Source organism: Pteropus alecto, unplaced genomic scaffold, assembly GCF_000325575.1.
Source record: "Pteropus alecto unplaced genomic scaffold, ASM32557v1 scaffold202, whole genome shotgun sequence".
In the NCBI taxonomy this organism is placed as follows: Eukaryota; Metazoa; Chordata; class Mammalia; order Chiroptera; family Pteropodidae; genus Pteropus; species Pteropus alecto.
The window spans coordinates 690,099-703,785 of record NW_006432451.1 but is presented as its reverse complement, the minus strand read 5'-3'; the positions used below and the strand labels follow the sequence as shown (position 1 = coordinate 703,785).

At 51.2% G+C, this 13,687-nt stretch overlaps 1 protein-coding gene across 1 annotated transcript in view; it reads right to left on the bottom strand.

Annotated features, from left to right (window-relative positions):
* Positions 1–13,681, bottom strand: part of MDGA1 (MAM domain containing glycosylphosphatidylinositol anchor 1) — a 53,357-nt gene extending 39,676 nt beyond the window's left edge. Inside the window, exon 1 of the mRNA XM_006907303.3 lies at positions 13,374–13,681. Coding sequence (XP_006907365.1) covers positions 13,374–13,440 — 67 coding nt within the window. The 5' untranslated portion in view covers positions 13,441–13,681. The remainder of the gene's footprint in view (positions 1–13,373) is intronic.
* Positions 13,682–13,687: the final 6 nt, after the last annotated feature.

Sequence of the window (13,687 nt, the reverse complement as noted above, 5' to 3'; positions counted from 1 at the left end):
TGAGCACATGCAGGCCCACGTATATTTATATATGCACAAAAAAACACAGATAAAATATACATGCACAAGGTAGAGATAACATGGGGAATGTGTTTTAGCTCCTGCTCCTGCTGAGGTACTCAGTGAGAGCAGTTTATCTAATGCTAATGGTTCTATACACACACACACACACACACACACACACACACACAAATCACCAGCAGCCAGGGCTCCCCACCCAATCACGTCCTTTCACATCTCAGCCTAACTCTAAATTCTGCAGGAGACCCTGAAGGAGTCACTCCCTACACCTGTCCTAGTTCTAACAGAATGAACAGGAGGTAACTGGGATGCAGCCCACGCTCACCTTGGACAGCCTGCTCTCTCAGCTCCCAAGAAATTGAGGAGGTGAGACAGACAGGGATGTCAGTGCTTCAGGTACATCAGGGCATCCCTCAGTACCAAGCCCTCCTAGCATCACCTGAGGTCTCTGTGCCCGTGGGCAATGCCAGGGGTCATGGCTGTATGGCAGAGCCAGAGTTGGAAAGAGGAGATGGGAGAGTTCGCTGCAGCCTCTCAACTTCCCAGAAGGCAGGTCAGCTTGAACAGGAGAAAGCCACTCATGTCTCCTACCTGTTGCCCTAGTCCACATCGAACCATACACACACATGCTCACACACACATATGTGCGCACACACACATACACACATGCATGCACACACGCTCCCCTCAGTAAACTGGAGCCCGGATCTGGAGATAGACGTGGAAGAGAAGGGTGCGTTCACTGGCAGGCAGAGCAGTGTTACTAGCTTGGTGGGACCCTTCGCCTCTGGCTACTCATTTCTGCCTCTAAAAATGAAGCAAAGGTCCAGGAGACCTCTAAGCCCATTACTTCTGACCTTCCATGATTCCAAGCTGGGCTGCCTATTTTCTATGTTGCCTGAGGACTTCTCTTGCCCTCTCTCAGCCTCAGGTTTCTCTTCTGACAAATGATGAGATTTGCCCTAAGATCTTTCCTGGCTCTGTCCCACTCTACAAGCTTGTGATTCTAGATCACCTCTCTGTCTTGTTCTCTGCTGTATCCTCAGCACCTAGAACAGTGTCATGAACATACATGGTGCTCAAGAAAAATTTGATTAATTAATTAATTAATTAATCTCAGGTTCCGATTGGTAGTGATGAGACTGAAATTCACAACAGGATGGAGATAGCACTCTGATCTGGACCCATAAGGCCCAGGAGGATTCAGGGGTGCGAGCAAGCTTCTCCCAGGTCATTACCCATGGGAGAAGGTTTCTTTCCTGCAGAAGGAAGTGGACAGAATGCAGTCGGCCTTATTACTCACACAGAATCCTGCCTGCAGAGAGAAGGGGCAATCTTCTAGTCTCAGAAATTGTCCTTACCTCTTAGTTTTGAATTCAGCTGGCGAGAAGCTAATGACTATGTCTCTCATGGCAATGCCCAAAGCACTCTGGATATTCTGGGCTTTTCCTCAGCAAGCCCCTAACCCTCCCCTCCCCAGGTGTGAGGTCTCTCAGTCCTTCAGGGATAGCCTGGACTCTACCAGGAAGGTCTTGGGAAAATCAATGGGCTGGAGTTCTGGTCACAGAATCCAAGGACGTAAATGAACAGCTCACATGTCTGGTGGCTGCGGGAGAGAGTTTTTAGCCTGGAATCAAGGCTTATACATGCAGCCCAGAAGACAAGACTTAAGAACAAAGAACTCAGCAAAACAGGCTGGATCTGAAAAAGCAAGACCCAAAGCTTAGGCAGGATGTAGTACAGGCTGCCGATGCCTGCTACCCACCCCCTTCCCCTAACTGCTACAGTGCACACCAGCCAGCACCTGCTTCCCTCTTCCTGAGGCTAGAGCTCACACTACCTGTGTGTGCAGTGGGCTGCAAGAACCAGGAACTAATACCCCCAGGAGCAGCTCTCAACCAACAACATAGGGGAGTCAGTACACACCTGCCCCAGCTCCCTCACCATGGTGGGAGAATTCTAAAGTGTGCGTTTTACACAGTGACCTAGAGGTCCCCAGTGAGACATGGTGGTGACTAGCTTGACAGTGTACCTTTTTTTGGTTCCCTTTGCTTCCCTATCTCACAGCCCCTCTCCACTACCAGAGCTTCCAAGACTTAACTCCCAAACAAACTATCTGTACTCAGCTCTTTATCTCAGGATATCCCTCTGGGGAATCCAAACTAAGACCGCAAGTCCAAGCCAGATATGATTGTCATGGTGTCTCCTATTAAATCTCTCATGTGGCCACAACCTAGGGCCCTTGTATTGCCTCACAACCACACACACACACACACACACACACAATCAAATACCCTACCATGCTTCCCTACCTCCACCTGCCACTTCTCTGGAAACCTCTTTGACTGAATCCCAACACCTCAAAATCCAACTCACCTGATCGAGCAATCTGAACCACTGGGAAAAGGCTCAAGGGCTGCTAGGTATTCCCAGAGCAACCTTCTGGAAACAGTGGCCATGTTTTTGGGGGCTAACTTGTTAGTAACTATAAGGTAGAACATAGGCAGTGTGACAGAGAGGTTGGACCTGGAGGAGACTGGCAGCAATCTCTAGGTGACACTACCAAGCTGGCTGCCTCCTCCACCTACAAGGAGGGGCCTCCAGGGGCCTCCCTGACACTTCATTAAGGGCTTCTAACATCTAACCAAGACCCAGAATAAGCCCCAGATCCTATAATCTGGATGCAATGAAGCCTGGGAATAAAAAATGGGGTTTACAGGGGTAGAGAGAGAATTATAGAGATGTAAGCATAAAATGAGCTTATAAATACCATGCAGACATGCCCTGGCTTCTCCTGAGTCTACAAGGTGAGATAGTAGAATGAGAAATATCCAGCGGTAGAGTCCTTTGACATGGTTTTTCATTTCAGCCTTGGCACCTAATTGCTGTGTGACCTTAACGAGCCACTTACCCTTTCTGGTCTCAGTCTAGTCCTGCACTGAATCTCGAAGGTCTGCTTCTGGGTCACTTAAGGCTGGCAGCTGAGCTCACTCCTTGTAACACCTTGGAGCCCTTGGCCTTCTCTGTGTCTACTCTGTGGCCTTATTCCAGAAAGGAGAGTAAAGCCAGGCCTTACCAAGGCACAGACCTTCAGCTTGCCTTGTGGGCTTATATATTTTGCTGGAAGCTAAACCAACCTCCCCAAGGTCACCATTTCACTAGAACACCAGAAACAAAGCCACAGAGATAAGGCCACCAGAATCCAGCTCCCTCTCCATCTCTACCCACCTGATGTCCCTCTCAGAGATGGGGGAAAGTGTCTCATTAACAGTTTCCTAAGAATCACACAGGGAGAGTCTCAAGGCAAAGGAGATATTCAAGTTCAGCTCAAAGGCCTCAGCTCCTGAATCTTTCTGAGAAGAGGTTATATTGTGGAAAGCTGAAAAAAGGTCAGACAATGAGAAGAACTTCCCAACAACGAAGGACCAGAGACACTGAGCAAACAGCAGTGGATTCATCTGGTCTCATGGGGGTGTGTGCTGCCGAGAGAGAAAGATGAGCCAGATCATCTCTATGATACTCTCTGGCCCATGGCTTCTGGCACAGCCCCTCAGTTCCTGTTTCCAAAAACCAGGAGGGTCCACTGAGCTCTTCTGTGGCTGGGACTGAAAGGAACCACTTGCTAGAGGAAAGAGGTACCAACCAGCAGCAATCAACAGCCTCACAGAAGTGTGCACAGTGTGTGAGGTGGGGAGAAGGGAAAAAAGGGAGCAAAGTTTGAGAACTATCACTCTCCGGAGAGCAGAGTGACCAGCTGAAAGGAGCCTGGATCTCTAGTGACCAGTTGCCGCCATAGCAGCCATGGATAGCCTACCTCTAGACTTAAGTCAACTTTAATTTGTTGGAGCTTCTGCCATCAGGTCTTTGTCTAGCAACAGAATGAGATTCCTCCCTGATACAGGACTGGGGTCCTCATGCTGCTCTCATCGGCCAACCCATCCTCCACAGCACAGCCCAGGGAACAAGAACAGGCCAGATACTGCCCTGAAGAGCCTCGCACTTGGAGCAGTAGGCAATAGACTTGGAATTGGGCAGGCTCGAGTTCAAATCCTGAATCCACTACTTGCCAACTATAGGGCCTTGGGCAAGTCACTCAAGCTTCCCTACGTGGAAAAGGAGGGTGCTGGAAAGGGCTGCATTCTCCCACTCCACTGTGGGAACTTGGCCATAGGTGCCCTTCACCCCTGCAGCCACAGTGCCCAACACCCTTCCAGACACTTAGCAGGTACTTATGAAATACTTGCTTGAATAGCAATAATGCAGTCCAGTTCTGAAGTTTTCATTTGATTCTAAACTAACAGGGAAGAGAAGAGACAAAAGGGCCACATTTCAAAAAGGTAACACAATTTACCTATTGCAAATCAATGAAGACAGCATTTCTGAGGCAGTTTCTTTCAGTCACCTTGGTTCACTTCTGGAAATCTCCTGGTTAGAAGCAGGGAGAGGAGCCAGACTCCCAAGCTTCCGACCTGAACCTTCTAGTTAATACTATTAAAATAGAAAGCCTCCATGTTCGTAATTTTAAAAATAATAAGTGTTGTTGTTTTTTTTTTAAAGACCCCAGAGTCTAGATGAGCTTAGTTGAAATGAAGCCTGGGCAGTGACCTGGAAAACCCAGAAATGTCCTCAGAAAGCCTAAGGGAAAAAGACATCTGTTTGGACCTGACTCATTCTGATGCACTGTCTATACCAGCTGTGCCCGCAGATCAACTGGAGAGCTCTTGCGACCACAGCTGCCTTCATGCCACCTGCAGAGTCTCTGATTCAGGAGGTCCAGGGTGGAGCCAGGCATCTGTTGCCGAGAAAGCTCCCCAGGTGGTTCCGACATGGTACATGGGTTAAGAACCACTTCTCTACACAGCTTCCAACCCTCCAGATAATCAGTCTATCTCGGCCGAGTTTTTGGGACTGGACAGGAATCAAGAAGAGCCTGAGGTAGAAACTCCAAATCCAGACAAGGAGTGCCCTTGTGCCTGCTCAAGTCACCACCCCCACCCCCCATGCCCTGCAACCAAGGTCTCCCATCCCTGTAACCCCAGCTTCCCACAGGCAGACGGCCCAGGCCGCTAGGGGGAACTACTATTCCTGATCTCCCCGGCCTGCCACATTTCTCAAAAGCGCAGCCTGCACCTCTGGCTTCCACACGCCACCCACACCCAGGGCTCCCTACCATCTGCCTGTCACCCACACTGCTCTTGTGAAACAGAGTCCCCACAGTTCTCTTGAGTTTACAAAGTGCTATCACTCTCTGAAACCCGAGAGATGGGTGTGCCTGAACCAGGCTTCCAGATAGGGTAGCTGAGGCTTCAGAGGCAGTGAGCTGCCCATCTGGCCCTCCAGCCCAATTCCGCCCATTTTTGTCCAGTCCTCCTTCCTTGTATGCCCTTGCCATTCAAAGACTGAACCATGGACCCATAGCACTGGCGTCATCCTGGAGTTTGTCAGAAATGCAGAATCTCGGCCTAACCCCAGACCCACTGGATCAGATTCTGCAAACCCCCAGGGCACGCCCGCTGGATCTTAAGGAGCCACTTAGTGATGCAGCTGCCTCCCCACCAACCTCCCAGTCCCCAGATGGCCCTTCCTCTGTCTCCTCCCCCACCTCAGATGTCCCTCCTCTCATGGACTGCGTCCTTTCCCCTGGCTTTCCAGTCCCTGTCCCCTCTCCAGTGGCCACCTGCTCTGTCTCCTCTTTCTTCCCCCAACCCCCACGGCGCTGGTCTCAGCCAAGTCTCCTCTCTACTCTCTCTTCCCTGGCAATTTTATTCCACTTCATGGTTTCAACCCACATTGTTCTGTGCACATAAGTCCAGATGCACATAAATCTTCACAGTAGATCTCTCTCCTGAGTACCGAGACTTGTGTCCACTAGCCCCATCAACATTTCTCCCAGGCATCCCATGAAGTCCAAAACTGCACTGGCATTGTCATGAAAATAAAACTGTTTATTGAGGGTTTGCTAAGTTCCGGGCACAGTGCTCAGGGCTTCCCAGGCACTATCTCATGGCATGCTCATCAAAAACACATGCGGTGAGTGCAATGATCTCCACCTGACCAATGGAGAAGCCACACCTTAGAAAATAGATAGGACTTTGGCTCTCACACTTGGTACAGGCAGAGCTGGGGTTATTACCAGAAGTTCAGGCTCTGAACTATTTCACTCCACTGCCCCAAACCAGTCTGATTTCTCATCCACTTTGCTCTACCTTGCTGCCACAGTGTGCCAAGTCTCCCAACGCCAAACCTCAGAAACATTTTCAGCTCCTATCACTTGCCTGTGCTTTCCCTGAAGCACTTTTAGGATCTAATGATTGTACAGACTCATTTCTTGCCTTTTGAAGGAGCCTCTAACTGGCTCCCTTCCCCCACGCCGAACCCCCTACCATCTATTCTCTACAGGGCAGCCAGTGGGATTTTATTAAAAAGGCGTTAGTTCATGTCCCTCCTCTGTTCATAATCCTCCCAGGGCTCCTCACCTCACTCAGAATAAAAGTCACAGTCTTTACATAGCCTTCAAGGCTGTGAACAATCTGGTCCCACTAACTCTCCAACCTCCTATTCCCCTCCCTATGGCTCACTCTGCTTCAGCCATACTGACTCTTCCTTGTGGCTAAACAGGCCAAGCATCCTTCTCTACCCAGGGCCTTTGCCCTGGCTATTCTCCTGCCTAGAATACACTCCCTGCAGATATCTACCAGGCTTTCTCCCTCCTCCCTTGGCGCCTTCAGGTCTGTTCTGGTGGCATCTACTCAAGGAGTCCTCCCACTGTATATGAACTTGAACCACAGTCCACCACAACTTGTCCACTTGGGTGCTTTACCCTTTTCCATAGAACTCATCACCATAGGATGCATTATATACTTATTCGTTGACTTGTTTACTGCCAGTCTCCCCTCAGGTTGAATATAAACTCTAGGAGAGCAAGAGCTTATTTTTCTCAAAATACCTCAAGTGCTCCACACAGAGCCTTAACTTACATGTTTGTTGAATGGCTGCAGTTCTTGTATTCCTATCTGTTCTCCCAGCCTCCACCCTGGATCGAGATCTCACTATGACTTTCCTGGACAATCATAGGACTTCCTGTCCTATCTCCTTCCTCCTGACCCTTTTCCTCAAACGCATAGCTACATAGCTACCCAGCCTGAAATACAACCCATTTTCCTATTCGAGGCTCTCCCCACAGTTTCTCTCAAACCCAGGATTCCAGCCTACTCCTCCCAAACACAAGCTTTGGAATAAACAGATCTGGGTTTAAGCCCAGCTCTGCCACTTGGACAAGTAACTTCATCTTTCTAAGCTATCAGTTTACTCATCAATACAATAGGCTGTGAATGACTCTCTCAAGGGGTTGTGGTGAGGATGAAAGAAGACAATGCACAACACTGTGATCTCAGCCCAGACTGTAAACATTAGCAATTTTTATTATTATTCCTTTACTGTTCCAACTCTAACAGCCCCGATCCCCTTTCAATCTATGCTCCAGCCTGGCCGAGTGACTCACTATTTCCCACACACACCCAGGTTCTTTATCTTCCGTGCCTCTGCCTCCATCTGGGAAACCCTTCTCAGTCCTTACTTCTTTTTGTCAAGGCCAGTTCAAATGCCCCTTCCTCCACAAGGCCTTGGAAGTAATTTCCTTCCCATTCGAATTCTCACAGCCCTTTATCTGCCCTTGCCACCTGGCATTTATCAAGATCTTCCAGGAAACACCATCTTGTATGTGACTTCCCTCTCCTTCTCCTTGAGGGCAGAACCTCCATCTTATTCATCTCAGTGGCACTGTCAATTCTCAGAACTGGACCTTGCTTAAGGGATGCAGGGCAGCCAGGATCAAATCTGTGAACCACTTCTTACCAGCTGTGTGACCTTGAGCAGGTCACTTAAAATCTTGGAACCTCAGTTCCCTCATCCATTAAATGGGACAATAGGACCCACTGTGCTGACCGCTCAGAATGTTATAGGAATCAAAAGAGGAAGAGGCATGAAAATGCTTGGTAAGGCATGTGGCACTAACATACCTATCTGGGATTGCTGTTATAACCAACGATTCTCCCTGACTGGTTCCTCTTTGCACAAAAAGATGCCTGAAAGGACCATCACCAAAGGCATGGCAGGGTGTCAAGTGAGTTTTACTTTCTTCCTTATATTTTTATGTATTCTCTGATTATTTTGCAAAGAGCGCGTGCTACTCATAGACCCAGAGAAAGGGAGATTTCATTGTTAAAAAAAAAAGTCACTCCTTTGAGTTAAGCATTGCTCTTGCCTCCTGTATCAGCATTTAAATGCAATAGGGGCCTCTTAGTACCTAGGACCTGCCATCAGTAGACACACGGCTGCAAAGCAGCGTCTTCTGACGATGACAGGGAAGATGCAGGAAAGGGGCCACACCCCAGGTTCACAAAAAGGCAGCTCTGCTAGGGCAAGAGCCCCTGCTCTGCACACAGCCCCATCAGAGCAGGAACCCACTGAGATGAGCCCCACCTTAAGTCACTCTTTTGGTCTAGGGGGCAGGAAGTATGGCTTTGGCCACAGGCGAATGCCTGGGGACACTGGGAAGGGAAACATGAGAGCTGGAGGGAGGCCTGGAGCTTCAGAAGGCCTAAGGAGCCCCCTTAGACTCCAGGCTGAGAAATTAGAATAAATTTCATCCCACTGGGAGTCTTGAGGCTGAGGGAGCCCAGGAAAAGCAGTAAGCAATGTGGTGGCCAAGGCCGCCCCCTGCTGGCTACATCTGGAGTGGCAGTGCCAGCTGCACAGGGCAGGGTCCCCAGGAACACGCCCAGCACTTGGGGCCTAGTTAGGCTGAGGTGTCCAGAGGCAGGTAGGGACAGGGCAGGGCTCTTCCAGGACTGAGAGGCCCAAGATCCCACCTCCCAGGTCCCTTGTCTTTTCTGGGTGAGGTATCTCTTGGCCAGCTGTCCCTGAGCCCAGCCAAAAGGAGATGCAATATAGAGATGGGGGGAGGGGGAGAAAAGCAGAATTAGGGGTGGTGGGGGCAAGATGTGAAGGGGAAAGGAGGTTGCAACACTCTCCTGCTTCCTTCTCATTCCTCCCAGGCCTGACCATGCCTCCTGGGCAGCCAAAGAAGCCACGGCTGCTACCACTGCCCGGATTTCCACTCCCGCCCCCAGGTATTGATTTCCTGCATCATTCATTTGCTGGCCGTGGCTGCTGTGATTAGCTCCCTCCATTCTCCCTATGGAGCCCCCCGCCCGTCCCTCCATGTTCCAGCAAAGCAGAGCTAATACCAGGCTTTAAATGAGGCTTTGCCACCCGGCTCCAACAGCTCACAGCCAAGCCTGGCCAATTACAAGTGGGCCCCTTGGTATATATCCAGCCTGCCCTCTCAAGGGTGCTTTCCTGACTTATAAAATCCCCTTTAACCACCACCACCACCACCACTACCACCCCAGAACCCCACAAAACCAGGAAGCATAGATTCTCAGCCTACAGTGTAGGACAGGACATTGTGCATATCTTTAACCTAAGGGGAGGCCTCAGGCAAGCTCAGGGGCCAACATCAATGGAAGGGGGTACAGACAATGCTGGCAAAGCAAACAAAACAGCCTGAATTTGGGGATACAAGGCTTTCTCTCTCCCTCATGCAGTTTTTATAACTGAGAAGGAAGGAGGGACAGAAGCATGGACCTTCTTGAGGAAAACTCTTTAGCCTTCTGTTAGCCCTTAGGGGACCAGTTTTCTTATGTGATGCCTTCTACAGGGGGAGAGTCAGATATGGACAGGCAGTTTTAGGCATGGGGTAGAAACTCTAGTGAAAAATCCCAAGAGCGCCCACACCTAGATCAATACCCAGAAGACGGCGCTGGAAGACACACTTCCTGAAATTCCTTCTCTGCACCCCTCAGAGGAGGGGGAAAAATCTGACTTGGTGATAATTCTGTAAGCTATGTTGCTCTTGTCAAATTATTCAACATCTGTCTTCATGTTCCCACAAAAATTAGCATAGGATAGTAGTTTCTGATGACACCTTTGGTGAAATATTTTGACTTCCACCAGTAAGTTGCAAACAACCTGTCTTAAGGATAATGTCAATTCCCACTCCTGCATATTAAATAATCTAGGGGTTTGTTGTGTTTTTGTAAGGGAGAGGAATCCCTTGGAACTTGAAGTCCGAGGCTGCAGGGGGAGCTGAGGAAGCCAGGAGGAAGGTTGGGGCAGGGGTGGTGTTCTCTGAGTCTATCCTCACACAGGATACTCTTCCTCCTTCACCTAGATACTGTCTTTGCCCCAGAATTAGGCCTCTTGGGCCAGCCCACCACCCTGGCCTTCCAGAAAGCTGATTACAGGATCCACCGTGGAGCACAACAAACTGGGCCAGGAGATTGGGAGGCAGGGAGGAAAGAGGCAACCAGCTCCAAATGGACCATCTGGTCTAGTACTCGGCTGCTGTAGCATCTGTGCCCCCAAAGAAAAGTGAAGCCACCTGGCCAGCCTGAGCGTGCTTCCCCACTCCTATTGCAGACAGCACAGCTCTGAGTCGGCAAGAGGACCCTCAGAGGGAAACTGGGCATAGGGCTATGGACACCTGCCTACCAGCCTCAGCAGAGACTCAGAGCTCAGGCCAGATTCTGACGGGTTTTCCCTCCACATCCTGTTCTTCCTCCCTCTCTTCAATTTAGCTTCCATGTTAATCTGCTTCTTCCTCAGCCACACAGGTCTGGGGGCAGAAAGGAAGGGGCTAGGGTTCCCTCTCCAGGGCATACTTTTTCTTTCTGTCTTGAGTAAAACCTGCTCCCCTCCTCACTGCCAAGACAGCACTGGGCTTCCAGCCTCTTTTCTTTTCTCCTCCCTGAGGTCCCCCATGGCCACCACAGCCTAAGACTTCGTGACTCTCCCTGGGCAGAAACATTCAAAGAATGCCGGGCTATTCTGCCACAAGGCAACCTAGACAGACTTCTCGGAAAGAAAAAATTTCAAGAAGCGTTTCCTCAAACTCTCCCCAACTATGGCCATTCCTTCTTGCAATGAATATTTGCTGAGCTCCTGTTGTGTGCCAGGCACCATGCTGGGTGCTGGCATACAATGACATGAGTGACCGTTCTTCAGCCCTATACTCTTTCTCAAGCTATTTCATCTACTTTGGGCATAGAGGGAAAATGAGGGATAAAAAAAAACCCAGCTCTCCATACTACTTGTTACCCCAGCCCCAGCTCTACAATGATTCTCCCTTCTGCCAAAGCTTCTGGTATCACAAGGAACTCCGTAGCCTCTTGCCGTCTTCCTCTTCATACCAGATCTTCCTCTCACTCCATCCATATCGATAAAGTCTTTTTACTCAGCAATTCTCCTGAGGCCCCAGTCTTCCCTGGAACCACACTTTCAAAGGACAGGTGGAAAAAAATGTCGCCCCAAGAATCTGCGGTTGGTCACAGTGCACACAAACCTTGATTCTCTCTGAGTGAGAGCAGCTTGGACCCAGGCATATGAAGAAGGGAAGAAAATATATCAAGAAAAGGAGAAGATAAGCCAGTAGTTAAATCCTGTCCCCAAAGTACTCTGAAATAAGAGTCTGCAGAGACCACTGCATCTATCCCTCACCCCCTGCTCTCACTGCCAGGATTTCCGGGCTAGGCTCAGAGGAGCTTCCTCAAGATGGGCCCTGTGCAGCCCTGGAGAAGGTTGGAGAAGGTGGAGGGGATAGAGGAGAGGGATGGCCAAGAGATGGGCTTGCCAGATCTACATAAGGACAGTCAGAGGGAGGACAACGTGGAGGACAGCAGCAAACATGAGGGGGCTCTCCATACCTCTCCAGAGCCCCTGGGGTGTGGTGAGAAAGAAGTAAGGGCCTCAGCGATGTCCCTCTTTAAGCCACCTCTTACGGAGACAGGCTGCAGGGAAACCTTGGCAAGAAAGAAGAAAGAGGACTCCCCACATCCCCGGTGTCTTCCCAGCCCTGGGGAGGCTGAGGCCTCTGTGACCTACTCAGTGGCCTCCTCCCCATAACCCAGCCTCTCTTGGTCCCTGCTGCATTCTTCCTTCTTCTTTCTTTTCTGGCCTATGGAAAGGGCCCGGCAGTAAGAGACACACAAACTAATTAAGAAGCAGAGTTTGGCCAGATGCCTAGACCAGCCTCCCCAGGTAATTAAGCCAGCTAGCTGTGTAGGGCCTGGAGCTTGTCACCTCCCCAAAACCTCTCAGGGTACCCCTCCCTCTTGTGAGGCACCCCTAGAAGGAAGCATTTAGCATCTGTATCCAAAGCTGGCAGCCAGGAGTGGGGAGGGGAGACAATGCCTCTGACCTCCACCAAAAGGACAGGTCAAACTCTCCCCTGATCTAAAGGTGAATGATTAGGCCCCCCACCCCAGAGAAATGAAGAGAATCCTCCCCACTCCAGCTACAAATCATTAAAAAGTGGCCTACACAAACTGCCCTCCAGTCAGAAGGCAAAGCAAGATCTACTGGGCCCTGAGACTGACTTTTTGTGCTGTAGGGTTAGGGCATTGAGGGCTGCTAGAACTCGGAGGTTCTCTGAGAGGGATGCCAGCTTTCATGACCTTTCCCCTGAAAAACCCACGGGAGAGAAAGAAGGAGGGACCAGAGTTCCCTTGGCTCCCACCCAGAGAGCGAGGCGTGGGGACATCGGAGCAAAGCTCCGGAGCAGGAGGCAGAGTTTGGATACGAAGCCAGTGGGCGCGTGCAGTGTTTGCGTTTCCCGGGGACCGCGGCTGAATGTGTGTGTGTGTGCACGCAGGGAGAAGAAGGTGGGGCTGGGGTTTTGTAGCTGGGAACCGGGTATAAGAAGAACTGGCTCAGGATAGGTCCGAAAAGGAATGCTAGTGGGGTTTTAGGCGCCAGATCCAGGGGATGCTGGCATTTGCTCGGGCTGTCAAGAGGCGAGTAAAAGAAGCGAAGCCGCAGCAAGAGTGGGGAAGACGAGCCCCCGGCTCCGCCGCGGTACCGGCATCCAGTTCGCCCGCAAACCGCGCGCAACTCCGGGTCGCGCAGCGCTCGACTTCCATTCCAGAGGCCGAGCCAGAGTAGAACCAGATTTCGGTGCAAGTCGCTGGTCCAGTTCCCAGGTTTGGGTTTGTCGGAGTCTCCGGAACCGACTGGGTTCCACGGTTCCGAATCACTCCCGCCCCTGAGAGGGTTTGGGAAAGTGGGCACCTCCTCCTGGCATCACTGGCTTCACGCCAGACCCTACGACCCGTCTGCGTGTTCCAAAGCAGCTAACTCGATCTCCTCTCACCCTGGAAAAAGGCGGGGACCCGGGCATTCACTCCAGAGTGCCAGCCGGGGTCCCCACCGAACCCCGGCAGCGCGCACTTTGCGCCTCTTGCAAAGTTTCCGCGCGGTGCTAAGCTGTTGTGCAGCGGGACGCGGGTTCTTACCGTAGACTCCTTGTCCTTGGCAGTGGAAGGGGATCAGCGCCAGAAGTAGAAGGCAGGTCACCTCCATCTTCACGGCCGGTGCTTCATCCCCGCGAGACAGCGCAGCCCAAGAGGCAGCGGGGGGCGCATACGCCGGGGCCCCGCGATGCCCCTTGTTTCTCCCCCTTCCCCAAGAGGCGACGGAAAGGACAACAGCGGCAACGGAGACCGGGAGACTGAAGAGGCGGCGGTGGAGGCGACCCGGGTTTCTCCTCCAGCGGGGCCGCTGCCCGTGTGGGGACGCAGGGGGCGCTGGCCCGGCCCCGGGCCTCCGC